Raw genomic sequence first — 21,545 nt, 5'->3', positions numbered from 1 at the left:
ATTTCACTCAATGGGTGTTTTTCGGAATTGCAAAAAATGTTGTATGGAACTCGTTGCAAAACTTGATTTTTTCAGCACTCTTCGTATTTATCCAACTCGGTAAACCTCGTTGGATAAATGTACGACTCGTGCTGAAAAAATCCTCTTTTTGCAACTTGTTGCATAAACTACGATTTCGTATTTTATAACTAAGGGAATTATCTATCTTTTATTATTTATCCCCTAAAGGACTGCATACAAACTAGGATTAGGTCCGTAAGTTTGACAATTTTGGAATAAAAAGACAACAACTTCCTTGGTTGCTATGCATTAATAATTTAAACTATCTTTTTATCTGACAATGATTCTAAAAATTTATTTGAATTGCCAAACACTTATTTTTAATCTTAATATTTGTTTAGACTTTAGACTCTTAAAAAAGGATTCACATTTTTGATTTCCCAGGCCTTCATGTATTTAAATACTGTCAAAATAGAAATAACAAGCCATATTGTCAACAATTTGATGCAAAAAGTGTTTGAAAATGCATTTTTCACTAGTTGAGTTGTTTTGCACACAGTCTTCCCCCCAGTTTTAAACTTTCAAAAATGTAAGATTTGACGAAAAAATAATATTTCAACGAAAAAAAACTTTTTGCGATACTAAACATCGAAAATTTTCAAAAATTCAAAAGATTTTTAAATCAACTCAAACATGCTAAAAATGATTCTAAACGCAGGGGAATGTATTTTAAATTAATTTCAGCTGATTGCACTTTAATTTCCACTGAAAATTTGAAGTTTTTTGATAATTTTTTTTGCCCCCTGACTTTTCGGGCCAACATTAAAGGGGGGGAGGGGGAAGTGAAAAAAACTTTAAAAAAATCATACCGGCTTTAATAACTTCAAAAATATGTTATTTTAAAGTGTTAATATTAGCTTCAGAATTCAAAAATGCTGTTCTAAAATTATTCTTGGAGAATCAGGGTACTGATAATTTTATTTATAGTTTTTGTTCTTTTTTCCCAAAAAATAAAAGGCCACCAAAATAATAAGAAAAAAACATTTTTTTTTTCTCCAAAACTAAAACGATGAGCATGAATGTTTTTTTTTACATTATGATAGAGATATTGTCTGTAAATCGAAGTACCTTTAAAATAAAAATAAATAGTTCAAACAAATTCATATTTTACAAAACCTACCTCCAACGACGGTAGTTTCCCTTTCCCACTGTATGATGGTCGATGGTGCATCGCTTTTCTGCTTTCTGCAAACAATGCTTTCCGTTAGCTGATTTTTATTATTTTATTCAAAAAGATGACACTGCGTGTCTTGTTTACTTGGCCGTTGTGAGTCGTCGAGTTCGTTTTTGTTTGTGACGCAGTCAAGTATGATTTTCAGGTCGTTCTGGGTTTTTCGCTCTCTGCTTATCTGCAGAGATTTTCAATAAATTTTAATTAGGATGTAGAGTGCTGGCAAGTACTTTTTCGAAATACTTTTGAAGAAGGGGACTGGTTCGCATGAATTTTCATCGAAATGTCATCCAATTGAGGTTTTGCTCAATGCTCTTACCAGTCGAATAATGACTTCAACTTTAATTGATCAGATAAAATAAATTTCAAAAGTAGTAAAACGGAATTGCAAATACTCATGCCAGCTGGCAAATACTTTCCACAACAAAACAAACTTAAATCGATTGAAGGAATTCCAAGAGGAACTCGCCTCAATTAAGATGACTATCCTCTTCGGTTATGGGATTGACTAAACAAAAGGCTCCTATATTCACAGCAAGGAATTCTCTTTACGGCACTGGCACAAAAGAACAACTCACTCGGGTGCATCGTTTCAAAACTCTTCTCCATACAAAACTGAGACTGTCCACTGCGACTGCCCCTTCAGAAGAGGAGAGAAAGGAGGGGGGAGCAAATCAATTGACATGTCCTCAGATGTCCTAGATGTGCTATCACTTCATTTATTCAGGTCAATCCGATTTTCGCAGCATGCAAGAGCCCATTTTGGACAGAGCAAACAAATAGAAAGAGCTATCTGCAAGAAAAGTTTATGTGGTCAGCGGGAAGATCCCATCACTGTTGGGGAAAAGGACGAAAACAAACCAGAATATGGCACCCATTTTCTCGTAATAAGCCAAAATTAAATCAGTGCAATCACATTGCGGCCAGATTGTTTAATGGACCAGTAACGTACCGCTCGGGTGTGTGCTTCTAGGACCGGGTGGTTGGGGGAATTTGGAATGAATTTGATTGTGACTGTTTGAGGAGTCCATATGAATATGGGAGATACGTATCTTTGAATTTCAGCTGGCATTGTGTGGTCACTAGGGTGATAAAGAAAACTTATAAAATTGAGAAACATCGAAGAAAAGCTTAATTTTAGAAATTCTTGTAGCGTTAATGTAAAGATATATTAAGTTTGTAATTTATAAGCAACTGTCCTAAATATAACTAAAAATATAATATTTTTATGAATCAAGGACAACCTATCGTCCCCATTTCCATTTAAGTATGGTTTATGGCATTTCCACGTGGCAGACAGCGCCATCGCGCCATCACGCTTCACCTAATACGTCCATTTGTCGTTTCCGGCACACGTGCGTCACCTGTCATAATACCAACCCCAACCTCCTCTTCCCCGTGCCAAAATTACCCACGTCGAACCAGTTATCACCGCGAATGAATGTGATTGCAGCTGAGTGATTCCGATTTCAGGAATTAATGATTGCATTTGCCGGAGCTGTGGAGCCGCCGCCGACGATGATAAATAACATTTTCGCGAGCAAATGGACCTTGCGGTCATAAATCTCCTGGATTGGGTGGACATCACGTGATGGGTGGTAATTTTTCCGGGAAACTTTGGGCGATCGGTTCGGCTAAAAGACAAAGAAATAAAGCTTTCTCCGGGACGAAACGGACCATCGCGTTCCGGTCGTAAAGTGAGAAACCAAATGTGTAAACACAGAGTGTATTCAGAATGCCCTTTTTGGAGGTTATGGTCCAATTTATGCTTTGTGGACCCGCACTTTCCCAAGGAGTCGTCCTTTCACGCCATCAGCAGCGTGTTGTAAACTACCCTTCCAAAAAAACCAAAACTGGTGCGCCATAAAATAAGCACTTTCTCGATGGATCGTGAAATCTGCGGGTTTAAGTCGCACACCATCCTTTAGCGTAGCTAGCGAAACACACACACGCGGGAAAGCATTACAATCAATTTGCTGAGACTTACTTTATGGTGCCAACGTCGGCAGTAATTTGCGGAAATCACTCAATCCAATGAAATGGAACCAAGAAATATAATAAAGAGCAATTCCAGCTCAAATCAGGAATTTTTCTAATACTTTTGTACCCGACTCTCTCCGATTTCAATGAAACTTTTTAGACATGTTATCCTAGCCCTATATAAGCAATTTTAGTGTATATGGAGTCAGCTGCACTCGAGAATGACATTTGAGAAGGGCGTAAGTTATTTAAATATTTTTGTATTTCGTTACTCAAAGCCGTTGCATCATATCAAAAAGTGGTCAAAGACAAACTTGTTGGAAATTGGACGGGCTTTTTGAAAATAATACACTGAAAGAAAAATACACGCCACTTTTAAGATATTTTTCAATTTTTAAGTTTAAAAGTTAGATTTGAATGTGATGTCACAATTTTTTATTTTCACCGGAAAGCTCGTCCAATTTCCCATAAGTTTGCCTTAAACAGCATTTGAATTGGATGTATGGGCTTACAGATATAAGCTTAATTACATTGCTCATAACTAAATATAGATTTTTTTTCAGTGCGGTAGAAACCTGGATAGTAAATAAGCTTACATAAATATTAAAACGAGTCAAATTAAAAAGTTGTCAGAGGTAAACTTATGGGAAATTGGACAAGCTTTCCGGTTAAAAATATTTACGAGACTAAAAATGAAGTCTGCATATTTCTATTGTAAAATTGTCTCAGGAACACGAATATGATAAAATTATCACCAGGAAATGGGATCTAAGGGGTCACCCGAGCAAAAGTAAAAGTGTAAATTTTATGTGTTAAACTGCCTTACCCTAACCGTTATAAGTCTCAGATGGTAGCCCCAGATGTCCCCTACAAGCTGCACGTCGAATTGAGTTGATATCTGGATGGAACACGTTTTTATTTGAGTTTGAAAATTGTGCTATTTTTTCACTAAGATGCTAATAACTCGCTTTGGATTTAATCAATTGGGATGCTATACCCCGCATTTTGTTGGATTTTTCAAGACCTCTCAGATGCATTTTCAATTTTGAAATTTAATTTACGATTTCTGACATTTTGGAACCACTAAACTTTGTGTCCCGATTTGCCCCACTTCCCGTTGACCTAGAGTGCTCATATTTTGGCCAGATGCTAGTTTTATATGTACAAACAATCCCTGAAAATTCCAAACGACGTCCCATACAGAGGGGTATGCCCTGTTCGTGGACTCGCTTTTAAGGATCTTGAGATTTTACAAAATTTTATTTTCTTCTTGTCAATACTTATTTGACTGACATTTTAGAAATTTAAATATTTTTTTAATATATGACATTTGTTTGTTTTGTTTTCAGTTTTGAGTATTTAAAAAAAGTTTAGGAAAATTTCTATGTATAGCAGTGTTTTAGTAAATCACTTCAAAGTTTTTTTAGTAACGCTGAAAAAATCAATAAATTTAACAGAGATTTATAATTAAAAATAGCTTAAACTTCTTTGCGTTTTCTATCATTAACAATTTTAAAACGTTTTTTCACATTTTATTTGTAATATTGCGAGTAAAAAAAAATGCAGTGTGTAGCATGCTTTAGGCCTCACAATATAACAACTTAAGCTTAATTTATAAGCAACTATATGAAATTCGTAAAACAATGAAGAACATTATTTTCAAAAATAAGTGCTGAATTTGCCATGTTTCTTTTTTTTACAAGCTTTATTAAAAAAATGTGTGTTCGGTTTCGGCGAGTGTCCACGCTCTACACATAAAAAATCCACATTGTCCTCACTGTAGGAGAGGGGGGAGGGGGTCTGGTCCTGGATTTGAATGGAATGGTCCTGGATTTAATAAAATAAATTCCACATGTATAAAGAAATTTATTCTATTGGAAATGCCTACAAATTTGAAGATTTTTTTAGTTCTGTTTCGAAAACACTTAAAACTTGTTACATACTTAAAACATTATTGCAGTTGAGCAATTTTCCAGATTTTCTTAACCTTTTCGCATTTTTTTTTATCTTTTTGAATATTGTAAAGAAAACTTCGTCCATCTCCATCGTCTATAATAGTTACAAATAAATTCTCAGCAATTTCATCTATTGATCCGATTTTCAATGTCAAAAATGAACCATGAAATTTTGTAACTCTTTGAAGAAATTTTAAGTTTCAAGCCTTTATAAATGTGAATCGTGATTTTGAAATTCAAACAATATTTGTTTCTCTTCTCTGTGTACTACTGCAGAGTTCTTCAACGGTCAGATCGTCCGAGGGATGGGTTTTGGGTAGGTTTGGGACTTGAACAAAGTCAAATCTCGCAGCAGCCAAAATTCCCGCTCGACCGCCCCCTACCCCATTTGCCTCATCAGATGAGATTCAAGCCATTGACCTTCCGCTTACAAAGCAAAACCCGTACGCAACCATATCCTACAATTTTGCCAAAGATACCAGTATAGCACTTTTGTATGGATCGTCAAATCGTCAACATTTTTCTCGATTTCGTTGCACATGTTTTCAAAATCGATAACATTGTTGTTCAAAATCGTAAAAAAAATGTTGACGATTTTGGAAACATTCCCATGTAATCGAATTCAACAGTGTTACCGGATTTGCTTACAGAATTATTATCCGTGTGGAGACTTATATTGAGAAATCAATGATGCAAAATTGCTTATTTGGACATTGTTGCAACCAAACTTTTCTCTAATTAATCAAATTGTAAAATACATTCTAACTACATGTTCTCAAGTTTCCTCCAAAAAAAAACTCAATTTATTACCAAATGTCCTCTCGCTTGGTCTTCCTAATTGTATCTCCGGTGCATCTTCAATCTATCGCTCTTGCTGCCATGTTCAGTGCATCCATGCGCGTCCCCAAACTTTGACCACAATAAAACTTTCAAAGTAATTCCCGTCGTGCCACCGCGTGTCGTCTGCGGGTCGTAAATTGTCCCCCGATAGTCCCAGGTTTCGAAGAGATAACTTCCTCCATTCACCTCCTCCCCCTCCCCCCTCTAAAACTGTTCAAGACATAATTATGGGCTTCCGCCGGCATCGTCGTCGTCGTCGGTCGAGCTAAAAGTTGATTTCCGTTTTCGAAAGTCTCCACAGTCTTGGCCTGAAGGGGCGTCGCTTTTGGCACGACTGAACAACAAAATCGAATGGTTTATAGTTTGGAGACAGTTGCCAAAAAGTTGGGTTCACCTTGCACAATTCCCCTGCCCGATGGGTGTAGTAGTAGTGTGTCTTATTGAGATGTTAAGATCTAAATTACGGTTGGACGGGCAGCGAAGAAGAGCAGCGTTAGGCGTGGCGTTTTGTTCTTGGAGACGGAGATTTTGTGTGGTCTCTGGGCGGTTGAATAAAATATTGGAAAAGTTCGCATTTTGGAGGTCAGAACGTGCGACGGATGTTGATGGGAAACTTTGGATTTCAAGAAAGGGATGAAATTTTAAGGTGTTTCTTGGAGATAATTGCTTTTTCAAGTCTATTTGCGAGTTTGCTGTATGAAACTGATAAATTTGAAATGAAAAAAACTCAAACTCACCTCGAGAAGTTCGTCGCAAACTGGTTGTAGATGAAAACTTTGTGATGAAAGGGTCGCGCCAGCCCCTTGTTGGCCAGCCGTATCAGATCAGTCTTGTTGCGGGGAAAGCGAACCCGCTCATCCAGCTCGTACGTCGGCACTACGAAGGCCGTCTGCTGAGCTCCATGACCGCCGTGAGGAGCTCGCTGCGTTCTCAGAAACTTGTCCAGATGTTCGGCAAAGTTCACACTCGGGATGATGTCGACGTCCGTGAGGAACACGTACGTGCTTTGGCAACCCTTCCGGGCGACGTTCCGCAGGTGGTTCTGCGGGTACGGATTCTTGATGCGCCACTTGTTGGTGTCCGCCTTGCGCAACTTGATCAGATCATTCAGCGTCGCTTCCGGTTTGGCACAATCGAACTTGGTAAAGTCACCCACGTGTATGCTCTTCAAGTGGGTCGGAGCGCGCTCCTTCGGGAGCGCCAGATGAAAGCTGACCCGTTCGCGGATCGTTTTGAAGCAATTCCGCAGATAAGACAGGTATATCTGCAGCAGATACAACTCATCATTCCCAGCGGCAAAGATCGCTGCCGAAATGGGACCGGACCAGTGGTGCGAAACCTGCACCAGTGAGTAGATCTTCTCCAGCGAACTCTGCGTCGCCAGACACACGCTGTACCGCTCTGACAGTTCCGGAAAGCGCTCGCCCACCACGGCAAAGTCAAAGAACTTGTACATCCGCCGCGAGTCCCACCTCCCAAGCCTCAAATCCAGCCCCGAAAAGACCGCCTTGTCCGTGTTGTTGGTGAGCGTGTCCGCGAGCACGTACTCCAGACAGGTGGCCGGTGTGAGGATCGGGGCTCGTGGAACCAGCGAAACGCTGTCACCGTCGGCACTGGAGCCACCATACCGGTCACCAGCGCCGTTGCTGCAGTCGCCATTGTGCAGCAGCCGGACCGTCAGGAACACGTTAGACAGGGTCAGCGCGAGCACGCTGGCTATACTCAGGTTCCAGAGGCGGCATGTCTGCAATGGAAAGTTTTACAAATAAAAAGAATTGAGTTTGTATTGAGTCTCTGATTGATTGATAAGTGTGTTGAATCTAATGTCTTTCAAAACATTTTTTTTAATATGTTAGAGAAATAGTTCCTGAGCATTCCTCATTTATGCTTTTATGTCAAAAATATTATTTTTTCACAAACGTCCAGAAAGGCCAAAAGATTACCCCAGGGCTTATAGTACACAAAATTTCCTTAATTAAGACCTAAGGGTGTTGGAAGTTGTTGCAAAAAGATATTGAGGTTTTATTAAGAAATATGAATATTGTTAACAGTTATTTGCAAAATATTTGAGAAATAAAAACTGATCTCCTCAACAACCTCAAAAACAAAACATCACAAGATTATTGAAAAACATCATTTCGTCACTGTCGTGCTAACTTGTCGCACGTGCATTTTGGGCCAAATTGAGTTAAGAATGCCATTTGTGCAGCTCACAATGCCTCATCTTTTGATCTCCACAGATCCCCAAAATTCGATTTCAATTCTGAGATATTTAATAAAAACCGAATAAACTCCGTACATTTTTGCCACTTTTCATATGAAAGAAGTTTTAATCTTGTCGTGCTATCATGACACAGCCTGAAAATCGATGAAAGTGCGACAATTGGCCAAAGGTATTTCAGGTCAGAACGCGTTTGACACACGTACCTACCCGACTACCGTAAATATTTTTATTTATAACTCAGGACTCCGGCAACCAAATTCAACTAAACTTAGGGGCAATGCACAGAATGGACAGTCAAACAAAACGTTTTTGTTATTGTTTACATTGCGTGCTCTCGTTTTTGTTTATTCAAGGTCAAACATTTAAATGCGTGTTCTCGGAACGTCAAAAAGCGACTTACGACATGATAGCACGACGGCGTCGGTTTGAGCAATTCTCTACGAAATCGACCGATTTCGACCATTTTTATTTTATGTATTTTTTTATTTGGCTCAAACTTTGTGGGGGACTTGCCTATCACCAAAGAAGCCATTTTGTGTCAACCGGCTCCGTGGCTTAATGGTTACGGTTTCTGTCTCACAAGTAGAAGGTTTAGGGATCAAATCCCGGTCAGTACCTTTGAAATTTGGAATCAGGAATTTGAACTTTGAATACGAACAAAACCGAGAATGAATCAGGTGGGATTCGAACACACGACTTTGAATTGATGGTCTGGGACGCTAAGCAGTCGGCCATCAGAAGGTTTACACTCTAGCAGTGAATTGATCCGTAGTGTTGAAACATACTATCTTCTAGGGCGTCCAATTTTCCCGGGTTATGAATTTCCCGGGAAACGGGAAAAATATTTTCGAAATCCCGGGAATTCCCGGGATCCCGGGAATTCCCGGGATCCCGGGAAATTTTTGTATCAGTAATAATATCTATGTTTTCATTATATTTGTTATGTTTTCAAGCTTAAAATCATAGAATTAGCTTTATAATATTAATTGTTGGTAATCTACATTTCAATCTAAACAAGGACGAAAGTTTTTAAATAGTCTAAAAATCAATGTTGTTCTTTGTGGTGTTTTGGATTTTAAATCAACTACAATTTTTAGTTACAATATGAATATTTTTTTTTATTCAAATTACATAAGTCTTTATGAAAATATTTCTTTTATAATTTTTTATATAACATGAATAAAACAGCTTAAAAAGTTTCTTTTATATGTCTAAAAAACAAAAAACGACAACAAATAAAATGATACCAGTCGATTAATATTTTAGAATTTTAGACATGTTTTACAAATTAAGTTCAAGTTACTACCGCAAACCGGGGGAAAATCGGGACTAAAGTCTGAATAGGTACAGGAGATTTGAGAGCATTACATTTGGAAGTCGGTGTACTAATTGTTTTGTTCTGTTCCTGTTTTAACCGAAGTCATCCAAAATATTATGCACTTTTTTTTGCTTAAATAGCATTTGTCCTTATTTGCCCTAGATGCCGGTGTTTGATGTTTTTTGCCAGTTTTTGATTAAAAATAATTTAACATGAGATTTTTTTTTAAATTTAAAATCGTAAATATACGTAAATATATCCATTCTATAATAATTATAATAATTTTCTCTAATAAGCCAAATGAATGCTGATATTTACCGAATACAAATTTTAATGCATTTTATCGATTACTAAGTATTCAACTATTTTTTTATTTTAATGCTTCTTATCGATACTCAACTGTTCTACTATTTCCACAACCAAATCTGAATTTCCAGACCAAAATATGATTTTTTTTTCAATTTCGGGAATTCCCGGGATAAATTATGAAAAATCCCGGGATTCGGGAATTCCCGGTTTTGGGAAAATCCCGGGATTTTTGTCCCGGGAATTCCCGGGATGGACGCACTACTATCTTCTCATATTAAATACGCGCTGATCCCTGATTTGCCTAACGGGATTGGAAGTCTAAATATAGATCGTCTTCCTTCAGATGCTTGCTTCTATGTTTAGGCGGGGCCGAACAATGCCCAGCGACCTCGGAAACGGACCGCAAGGAGCTCATTCTGAAATGGGTCGTTGGAAGCAGCGCGAGGGCTATCACCACCTAATACCCAGGACTGAGATAAGTTGTATCATCATTTGGCATATACAAAGCCGGATACAAATTATACTTTCCCATAATTTCGATACCGGTTAGCGGGTATTGGATTGGACACACACACACACACACACACACACACACACACACACACACACACACACACACACACACACCAAAGAAGCCATTTTGTGTCTTTGGTTCACCCATACAAATCTCTATGGGTAATTCTCTACCAACTCACACGAAATCGGGAAAAGTCGCCCCAACCCCTCCTCGATTTGCGCGAAACTTTGTCCTAAGGGGTAACTTTTGTCCCTGATCACGATTCCCAGGTCTGTTTTTTTATATCTCGTGACGGAGTGGCGGTACGACCCCTTTCATTTTTGAACATGCGAAAAAGAGGTGTTTTTCAATAATTTGCAGCCTGAAACGGTGATGAGATAGAAATTTGGTGCCAAAGGAACTTTTATGTACGCCCGATTTGATGGCGTACTCAGCATTCTGAAAAAAACGTTTTTTTCATGGAAAAAATCACTAAAAAAGTTTTAAAAATTCTGCCATTTTCCATTTCTCGCTGTAAAAATTTTTTGGAACATGTTATTTTAAGGGAAATTTAATGTACTTTTGGAATCTACATTGACCCAGAAAGGTTTTTTTTCGTTTAGAACAAAAATTTTCATTTTAAAATTTCGTGTTCGTGTACAAAGTTGTAGAGCAGACAATTACAAAAATTTTGATATGTAAACATATGGGGTTTGCTTATAAAAATCCCGAGTTATCGCGATTTAACGAAAAATTGTTTTGAAAAAGTTACTTTTTGCGTTTCTCTTTGTTTCGTCGTCCATTTGTGTCTGTCGCGGGTGACGATGAAAGGCCATGATCGACAACGACCAACTTTTTCAAAACTTTTTTTTTTTCGTATAATCGCGATAACTCGTGGTGTTTATAAGCAAATCCTCTATGGTTATTAATCAAAATTTTTGTAATTGTCTGCTCTACAATTTTGTACAACATTCTTAAACTCTAGAAAATATCCCTGCAAAGTTAGACAAAACACGAAATTTTAAAATGAAAAATTTTGTTCTGTTTGTTTGTTCTGTTTTTGCATGTTCCAAATTTTTTTACAGTAGAGTAACGGAAAATGAGAGAATTTTTTAAACTTTTTTAGTGTTTTTTTTCGATGAAAAATGCGTTTTTTTCGGAATTCTGAGTTCGCCATCAAATCGGGCGTCTAATTTTACATAAAAGTCCCTTTGACACCAAATCTCTATCTCATCACCGTTTCAGGCTGCAAATTATTGAAAAACACCTCTTTTTTCGCATGTTCAAAAATGGAAGGGGTCGTACAGCCCCTCCGTCACGAGATATCAAAAAACGGACCTCGGATTCGTGATCAGGAACAAAAGTTACCCCTTAGAACAAAGTTTCACGCAAATCGAAGAGGGGTCGGGGCAACTTTTCCCGATTTCGTGTGAGTTGGTAGAGAATAACCCGCATGTCATTTTTGTTACACTCTAATGTATGTACACAAGTAGCAACATAATTGATGCCACTCAATTTAAAACTGAGAAAAAATAAATAAATTTCAAATGGATTAATTTTCCAGAAGATCTTTTTAGCAGCCGTTCGAGTTCGCCTACAATCCAATCGAATTGCGACCATTATTAGTGTGAGAGCTTTTTTATTGCTGTTCACTTAAATGAGTCTTATTTTTTCTTAGCTCTTATGCCCACCCCTCGTTGGGCTTCATTGGCAACAAATATACTGCACAGGGCCGTATCTAAGGGGGGTGTTATGGGTGTTCAACACCCCCCATGGAAAAAAAATGGCTTACACCCCTAACGCCCCGACTAAGACACGGCCCGAAGGGCCGCCATTTTTTATGACTATCATAGTTTGACAACCAGGGAAAAACTCTCTCACTAGATACGCCATCAAGTGAAAACTCAACTCTCAGTATATACGCCCTCATAAAAACATTTGACGCTGAGAAAAAACTCCACTTTCACAAAACACGCCCTTCTAAAAATATTTAAAATAACTATGTTCGTTGACGCCAAGAGAAAAACTAAACTTTTACTAAATACGCCCTCCTGAAAATATTTGCAAAAAAAACCTAACTTTCATTAAATACGCCCTCAAGAAAATTAAAAAAAAAACTTTGAACGTTGACGCCTTGAGAAAAACTAAAGTCTCACTTAATACGCCTTCATAAAAATAATTTAAAAAATCTTTTATCATTGACGCCTTGAAAAAAAAAACTCAACTTGCACAAAATACGCCCTCAAGAATATATTTTGAAAAAAACTTGTATCGTTGACGCCTTCAAGCAAAACTATACTCTTAATTATTTTATAAAGGCGTATTTACCTACATAAAATAATAAAACAAAAACTTTCACTAAATACGCCCTCAAAAAAATATTTGAAAAAAAAAACTTTGATCGTTGACGGCTTGAAAAAAAAATCAACTGTCACTAAATACGCCCTCAAGAAAATATATAAAAAAAAGCTTTGATCGTTGACGCCTTGAGAAAAACTAAAGTCTCGCTTAGTACGCCTTCATAAAAATAATTAAAAAAAAACTTTGATCGCTGACCCCTTGAAAAAACTCAACTTTTACTAAATACGCCCTCAATAAAATATTTAAAAAAATCTTTTATCAATGACGCCTTGAAAATAACTCAACTTGTACTAAATACGCCCTCAAGAATATATTTTGAAAAAAAAATGTTTCGTTGACGCCTTGAAACAAAACTATACTCTTAATTATTTTATAAAGGCGTATTTACCAACATAAAATAATTAAAAAAAAACTTTGATTGTTGACTCCTTGAAAAAAAAAACTTTCATAAAATAGGCCCTCAACAAAATATTAAAAAAAAACTTTGATCGTTGACGGCTTGAAAAAAAATCAACTGTTACTAAATACGCCCTCAAGAAAATATATAAAAAAAGCTTTGATCGTTGACGCCTTGAAAAAAAACTTTCACTAAATACGCCCTCAAGAAATTATTTAAAAAAAACTTTGATCGTTGACGCCTTGCAAAAAAACTTCCACTAAATACGCCCTCAAGAAAATATTTAAAACCAACTTTGATCGTTGACGCCTTGAAAAAAATTCAACTGTCACTAAATACGCCCTCAAGAAAATATAAAAAAAGCTTTGATCGCTGACGCCTTGAAAAAAACTAAACTCTCGCTTAATACGCCTTCATTAAAATAATTTAAAAAAAAAACTTTGATCGTTGACGTCTTGAAAATGTTTCTTTTCACTAAATACGCCCTCAATAAATTATTTAAAAAAAAACTTTGATCGCTGACGGCTTGAAAAAAAAAATCAACTGTCACTAAATACGCCCCCAAAATATAAAAAAAAAACTTTGATCGCTGACGCCTTGAAAAAAAACTAAACTCTCGCTTAATACGCCCTCAAGAAATTATTAAAAAAAAAACTTTGATCGTTGACGCCTTGCAGAAAAACTTCCACTAAATACGCCCTCAAGAAAATATTAAAAAAAAAACTTTGATCGTTGACGGCTTGAAAAAAAAAATCAACTGTCGATAAAAACGCCCCCAAAATATTAAAAAAAAACTTTGATCGTTGACGCCTTGAATTTTTTTTCACTAAATACACCCTCAAGAAATTATTAAAAAAAAACTTTGATCTTTGACGGCTTAAAAAAAAATTCAACTGTCACTAAATACGCCCCCAAAAAATAAAAATAAATTTTGATCGCTGACGCCTTGAAAAAAAAACTATACTCTCGCTTAATACGCCTTCATAAAAATTATTTAAAAAAAAACTTTGATCGTTGACGCCTTGTAAATTTTTTTTTCACTAAATACGCACTCAAGAAATTATTTAAAAAAAACTTTGATCGTTGACGCCTTGCAAAAAAACTTCCACTCAATACGCCCTCAAGAAAATATTTAAAAAAAAACTTTGATCGTTGACGGCTTGAAAAAAAATTCAACTGTCACTAAATACGCCCTCAAGAAAATAAAAAAAAGCTTTGATCGCTGACGCCTTGAAAAAAACTAAACTCTCGCTTAATACACCTTCATTAAAATAATTAAAAAAAACTTTGATCGTTGACACCTTTAAAATGTTTTTTTTTACTAAATACGCCCTCAATAAATTATTAAAAAAAGCTTTGATCGCTGACGGCTTGAAAAAAAAATCAACTGTCACTAAATACGCCCCCAAAATATTAAAAAAAAAACTTTGATCGCTGACGCCTTGAAAAAAAAAAACTAAACTCTCGCTTAATACGCCCTCAAGAAATTATTAAAAAAAAACTTTGATCATTGACACCTTGCAAAAAAACTTCCACTAAATACGCCCTCAAGAAAATATTAAAAAAAACTTTGATCGTTGACGGCTTGAAAAAAAATTCAACTGTCACTAAATACGCCCTCAAGAAAATATAAAAAAAGCTTTGATCGCTGACGCCTTGAAAAAAAAAAACTAAACTCTCGCTTAATACGCCTTCATAAAAATTTTTGAAAAAAAAACTTAGATCGTTGACACCTTGAATTTTTTTTTCACTAAATACGCCCTCAAGAAATTATTAAAAAAAAAAACTTTGATCGTTGACGCCTTGCAAAAAAACTTGCACTTAATACGCCCTCAAGAAAATATTAAAAAAAACTCTAATCGTTGACGGCTTGAAAAAAATTCAACTGTCACTAAATACGCCCTCAAGAAAATATAAAAAACCCGATTTAATATCACCAGAGGTGAAATAGAGCCTTTCTTACAAAATGATGAATTTCCGAAAAATATATTGGTGCAATTAAGTTTTCAGAAACATAATGATACCACCCAGTGAGAATTTGACCTAAAGCTTCGAATCTTTTTAGACTAAACCTCGAATGCATTTTTTTTTTCAGAGGTACATTATGGGTCCTAATTATATTTAATTAAGAAAAACTTATTTGATTGACATTATTAGAAAAAAAATAAAGGGTACTCAGTCTTTAATGTTAGTCTATGATTAACTTAAAAAAATATGTATCGATATTGCACTTTGTCGATCTATTATGAGAAGCCAGAAGGAACACCTTCACGCGCAAATGTGCTGGCGTTTATGCTTCGACTTGACGACTTGTCGATCTTTTGAGCGAGAACGAGCCGGGACTTCAAATTTGATGTTCAGTTTATGATTCCGTATAAAACCAAAAATGTAATAGGAAAAAATAGAGTAAAAATAAGACTAAAAACACTAATATGGCTATATCCAGTGTTGGAATTCGAGCGAGAAGAAGGAAAGCATTTCTCACTCGCGAGCGAGGAAGAGAACTTGTATTACTTTTCTCTTCTCGCTCGCGCTCGCATTTTCGTTCGCGTTCTCGCTCTCGCCGCGAGCGCTCGCGAGCGCCTCGTGCTAGCCGTTCGTCCAAAGCTAGCAATTTGTTTATTTGGCTTCTGAATACGAACCAGGCGATGGTATAGAGGTGTAACTTCAATCGTTGTGTTGTTTTTTTTCGTTTCTGACACGTTCAACTTCTCGCGAACGGGCAATTCTGGCTCGCGAGAAAGCCCGTTCGCGAACGGAGGAGAGCACGGGAAATCGGTGAGTTTCTCTCGGCAGCTCGAGACTCGCGGCGAGAACTCGAGAGAGAGAAATTTTTCTCGCGAAAGCGCGATAAATACCAACACTGGCTATATCTCTGGAAATACATTTTGGAAAAGCTTCAAATGTTGGGCCCAAGCAGTTTATGGCGCATGTTTTCGAATGGATTTTTATTTGAAACTGAATTCTTTTAATTTGATAGTGTTATCTGTAAAATAGTCCAAAAAATACCTCTAAAAATGTTTTTGACCACATTTACTGGTCGAAAATTGTAAATCGAAAAATAAAATGTTCGTCTCCGACCCCACGGCTACAAATCTGAAATATAAAAATTGTGGGTTTTACGAGCGGTTTTCCAATGATGGAAGACACAAATTTTTTAAGAGCGGATACAGACATCGCTCAAGTATTTCAGAAAAAGAGCTCTCAAAAATCAGACTTTGAGTTCCGGGTTTCGGGCCAAAATTCAATCGAAACAAAGCATCTAAACCTTCAAACTAGACATAGGATTTTTTTTCTGGGACGATCCCTCGCCGTGCACGATTTTTTTAAGATTTCTGAGAAAAGCGTTTTTCCAAAAGCAAACCTTAAACCTTTCTTTTGTAAGAAAGGCAAAAAGCTTTGATCGCTGACGCCTTGAAAAAAACTGAAGTTTAGCTTAATAGGGCCTCATTATAATCTCGAAAAATCGAAATCGCACTAAAATCGGCCAGCTATTTTTATTATAAAGCCTTTGACGAACTGGATAGGCCCTCCTTGATTTTGTTAGTAAAATCTTAGATCGTTATTAGCCAGATCCAAATCCAACTTTGACTATGTACGCCAAAGTTTTTTTTTATATATAGGGTCATTTCTCCCCAACTGGAAACAAAAAAGTATAAATTCGAAATCTACATTTTTGCAATTCCGTCGTGAAACTACTTTCTTTTCCTGTCATTCATGAACGACGAAATAGCCTACTTTTCTGTGCCAAAAATAACAGAATCGAATAGCAACACTTTTCAAAATAAATGCTGAAAAGTAAGACTTTTCAACTTTTTTTGATTTAAACGATTTATTGGCAAAATACATGAAAATTTGACTTAAAATTTCACTCAATGGGTGTCTTTGGGAATTGCAAAAAAATTTGTATGGAACTCGTTGCAAAACTTGATTTTTTCAGCACTCTTCGTATTTATCAAACTCGGTGAACCTCGTTGGATAAATGCACGACTCGTGCTGAAAAAATCCTCTTTTTGCAACTTGTTGCATAAACTACTATTTCTGATCCTGCTGAAATTTGGCGAAACTGTTTATCATATCGAAACATAAAAAAACCTTCTATTTTTTGGCACTGCCCCAAAGTTTTACGATTTTCGCCAGTTAAAAAAAACATTGTCATATATTTTGGAAAAAAATGATATATTCGACAACGAATATTCGACTGCAATTTTTAAAAGAAACATGACGCTGATTCAATTCAGCGTCATCATTTTGATTAATGGGTAATTCTCCGCCAACTCACACAGCAGTTGCCCCGACCCCTCTTTGATTTGCGTGAAACTTTGTCCTAAGGGGTAACTTTTGTCCCTGATCACGAATCCGAGGTCCGTTTTTTGATATCTCGTGACGGAGGGGCGGTACGACCCCTTCCATTTTTGAACATGCGAAAAAAGAGGTGTTTTTCAATAATTTGCAGCCTGAAACGGTGATGAGATAGAAATTTGGTGTCAAAGGGACTTTTATGTAAAATTAGACGCCCGATTTGATGGCATACTCAGAATTCTGAAAAAACGTATTTTTCATCGAAAAAAACACTAAAAAAGTTTTAAAAATTCTCCCATTTTCCGTTACTCGACTGTAAAAAAAATTGGAACATGTCATTTTATGGGAAATTTAATGTACTTTTCGAATCTACATTAACCCAGAAGGGTCATTTTTTCATTTAGAACAAAATTTTTCATTTTAAAATTTCGTGTTTTTTTCTAACTTTGCATGGTTATTTTTTAGAGTGTAACAATGTTCTACAAAGTTGTAGAACAGACAATTACAAAAAATTTAATATATAGACATAAGGGGTTTTCTTATAAAAATCACGAGTTATTGCGATTCTACGAAAATTTTTTTTGAAAATGTTGGTCGTCGTTGATCATGGCCGTTCATGGTCACCCGTCACGGACACGGAAGACGAAACAAAGAGAATCGCAAAAAGTAACTTTTTCAAAACTTTTTTTCTTAAAATCGCGATAACTCGTGATGTTTATAAGCAAACCCCTCATGTCTATATATTAATTTTTTTTTAATTGACTGCTCTACAACTTTGTAGAACATTGTTACACTCTAAAAAATAACCCTGCAAAGTTAGAAAAAACACGAAATTTTAAAATGAAAATTTTTGTTCTAAATGAAAAAATGACCCTTCTGGGTCAATGTAGATTCGAAAAGTACATTAAATTTCCCATAAAATTACATGTTCCAAAATTTTTTACAGTCGAGTAACGGAAAATGGGAGAGTTTTTTTAAACTTTTTTAGTGTTTTTTTCGATGAAAAATACGTTTTTTCGGAATTCTGAGTACGCCATCAAATTGGGCGTCTAATTTTACATAAAAGTCCCTTTGACACCAAATTTCTATTTCATCACCGTTTCAGGCTGCAAATTATTGAAAAACACCTCTTTTTTCGCATGTTCAAAAATGGAAGGGGTCGTACCGCCCCTCCGTCACGAGATATCAAAAAACGGACCTCGGATTCGTGATCAGGGACAAAAGTTACCCCTTAAGACAAAGTTTCACGCAATCGCAATCGAAGAGGGGTCGGGGCAACTTTTCCCGATTTCGTGTGAGTTGGTAGATAATTACCCTAATATTAAACATGGCAGCATTTTGAGCAATTAGAATAAATGATGCAGGGATGGATGTAGGTAAATTCTGCTACTTTAAGCTTATAAATTTGAAATTCTCAAGAGATTTCAACTTGCCCTAACAAGTTAAGTTCGATTCGAATAAAAAAATTGATGACGCCATATAATTAAGCGTTTCTTAAAAACAGCAGACGATTTTTGCTTTTTTGTATCCACGACATGGCCATTTGAAAACTAATTTTAAAAAATAGATGAAAATCGTAAAACTTTGGGGCGGTGCCAAAAAGAAGGGATTTTGCATGTTTCGATAGGATAAACAGCTCCGCTAAATTTTAGGCATGTTCAGAAAATGTCAATTTCGAGTGGTTTTTTGAAATTAAATATGTCTTTATTGAACATTCTTATAATAATTACATTTCTTTTACATGATAAGTGGTATGGCCTAATGCTCTTCATCTTTGTTGTATTTTTCGTTTTATTATTAACTGATCACATTTATTTATTTGCTTCAAATTGTTTTACATTATTGCATTGAATTGAATACATTTGGGTAAAAAAGAAAAAAAAACACTTTAACAACTAATCCTAACCTAAAACTAAAAAAATAAATCCATTGAAATATTCAAAATCACTAGAACGAGTAAACTACGAACTGTATTTTAAGATGAATGCTCCAAGAGTTCTTACTTGTTCCTGGCGAGTTTTGCACCCACGCAGAGTTGTTGTCATCTCGATGAAAATGTTCAAAAGTTCTTGTGGTGAAAACAGGTCACTACTGCCTTCACCCGTTGATGTTGGTTGGTTTTCCCTCGGTTGCTGACTGAAGCCTGGAGGTGTTGTATTCTCTGCAACTTTTTGCCGCTGATTCAACGGCAATGGCTGCAGATTTGGAACCACTCGAACAGATCCCGCTCCAGGTGACGCCAAAGCAGGAAAATCCACGTCCGTGTATGCTGGTGGTGTTTTGCGACGATTTGTTTGGTGCCTTGTCGTCGCTTGCTGCCGAATTTTTACAAACTCAGCACGTTTTGGGCAGCTTCGATTCTTGGTAGAATGGTCGCCGCCGCAATTGAAGCATTTCGCTTCGATGTTCTCGTTGATTGTTTCGCAAGCTTGAGTTTTGTGCTCACCTCCGCAGGTTGCACAACGACTCTTGATGAAACAGTTCCTTCCACCATGTCCAAACTGCAAACAGTTCGAACACTGTGTCACGTCACGGTGCACTGGACGATAACGTTCCCAAGTCACGATGATGTTGAAAATTGCCCGAACTGCTTTCAGCTCAGACGGCGTTGTCGATCCTTTCTCCAGATGAACCAGGTACAGTTGATCACGATACTTGATGTCCTTGTTGTGTCTCGTCATCTTGAAGACTTCGATCACGTTCAACTTAAGAGTTTTGAGCTCTTCTTTCAGCACACTCACATCCATGTCGTACAGGCCTCGGAGGACCTGTTTCATGGGGCGTTTACCTGGATCGTCATGGCTGTAGTATTCAATCTTTGTGTTGTTCAGGAAATCCCGAACGTAGTTGTAATCCTTTCTAGTAGGTAGCAGAATTTTGAGTCCATCAGCACACAAGCGAATGGAAGCTCGTAAAGCACCAGATTTGATAAACCCGGTCAGCCACTTTTGAACCGAATCCGATGACGATGTTTTCACAAAAATGAGTGGCAACTTTTCCCGTCGTTCAAATTCTTCCTTCTCGCTCACGTCCACAGGGAGGGTAGCGAACTGGTTTCCAGACAATTTTTGAGCGTCCTTGCTCAAACTGCCTGGCTTTGCAGGTAGCGCTTCGGCATTCTTTAGCTTCTTCAAATCTGCCGATCCTGCTGGTGAGGACCGCCTCTTTTTCTTGCCCTGAGGCATTTTTGCACTTTTTAAGCACTTTTCAGGAGCTAAAATCCAGGAGTACCTCACTGAATGATGGTCCACAAAGGAATCAATTTCGAGTGGTGTGAAATGGCCTCGTAAGCAATTGTATGGGCAGCTGTCAAACTTCTATGGAAACTTGTACGAACAAATCAATGTTTTTTTGACGATATTATCTTTTTTATCTACAAACTGTTCTCTGAAATGTGATTGATTCGAAAATGTTTAAAAATGTTATTGTGTGATATGACCGAGGATTGAAAATAAAAGTTGTTGGTTGGTATGTTACATTTGTCAAGAAAAAAAAATCCGTCAGCTTTGAGGTTTGTGTTCTTTCAAAGAAAGCTAGAAATCTGGTAAATTTGGTACGAAAACTTTTTGTTGATTTTGATTTTCCAAAAACTTTATGAGCTTATAGTTTGGGTTTTAAAGAACAACTTTGCTGAAAACATCTACATCGCCTAATTTTTTTTTCAAACTAAAATCAAACTAAGGGATTATTGTTTGTGCCAAAGCAAATCTCGCTGATGTCTTCGGCAAACTTGTTCCTTAAAACACAAACTATAAGCTATGATATGTTTGAAAAATTAAAAAAAACGACTTTCAAATGTTGCTCCAGATATCACATCAATAATATATGCAAGAATAACAATATTTTCATGAACTTATTGATGTTTAGGTATTTTTTTAGCATTACTGCTACAATATATAAAGCAAATTTCACGTTTTTGTTTGGTACGCATTTGTTGACTGTATACGCCCTCCCTATAACACACATACACCCCTAACGCCTTATGGGGTGAAACACCCCCCATTGAAGAATCCTGGATACGGGCCTGATACTGCACAGCAGTGACTCAGCACAAAACGAATGTACGAAAGTGCAGGACAATAATTTAATCAAGAAAACTTTTAGCGGCTTAATTAGGCTTCCACAGTTGAAC

At 36.7% G+C, this 21,545-nt stretch overlaps 2 protein-coding genes across 6 annotated transcripts in view; one reads left to right on the top strand and one right to left on the bottom strand.

Moving 5' to 3' along the window:
- The window catches only part of LOC120424751 (uncharacterized), a 422,527-nt gene that overhangs the window by 314,102 nt on the left and 86,880 nt on the right, over positions 1-21,545 (top strand). The window lies entirely within an intron of this gene.
- Positions 1-21,545, bottom strand: part of LOC120414232 (beta-1,4-glucuronyltransferase 1) — a 58,088-nt gene that overhangs the window by 29,347 nt on the left and 7,196 nt on the right. Inside the window, exon 2 of the mRNA XM_039575342.2 lies at positions 6,744-7,750. Within this exon, the coding sequence (XP_039431276.1) occupies positions 6,744-7,750 (1,007 nt within the window). The remainder of the gene's footprint in view (positions 1-6,743; positions 7,751-21,545) is intronic.

Source organism: Culex pipiens, chromosome 2 (genome assembly GCF_016801865.2).
Source record: "Culex pipiens pallens isolate TS chromosome 2, TS_CPP_V2, whole genome shotgun sequence".
NCBI classification, from domain to species: domain Eukaryota; kingdom Metazoa; phylum Arthropoda; class Insecta; order Diptera; family Culicidae; genus Culex; species Culex pipiens.
The sequence above is the reverse complement of the archived record's forward strand: the minus strand, read 5'-3'. Positions and strand labels throughout refer to the sequence as shown.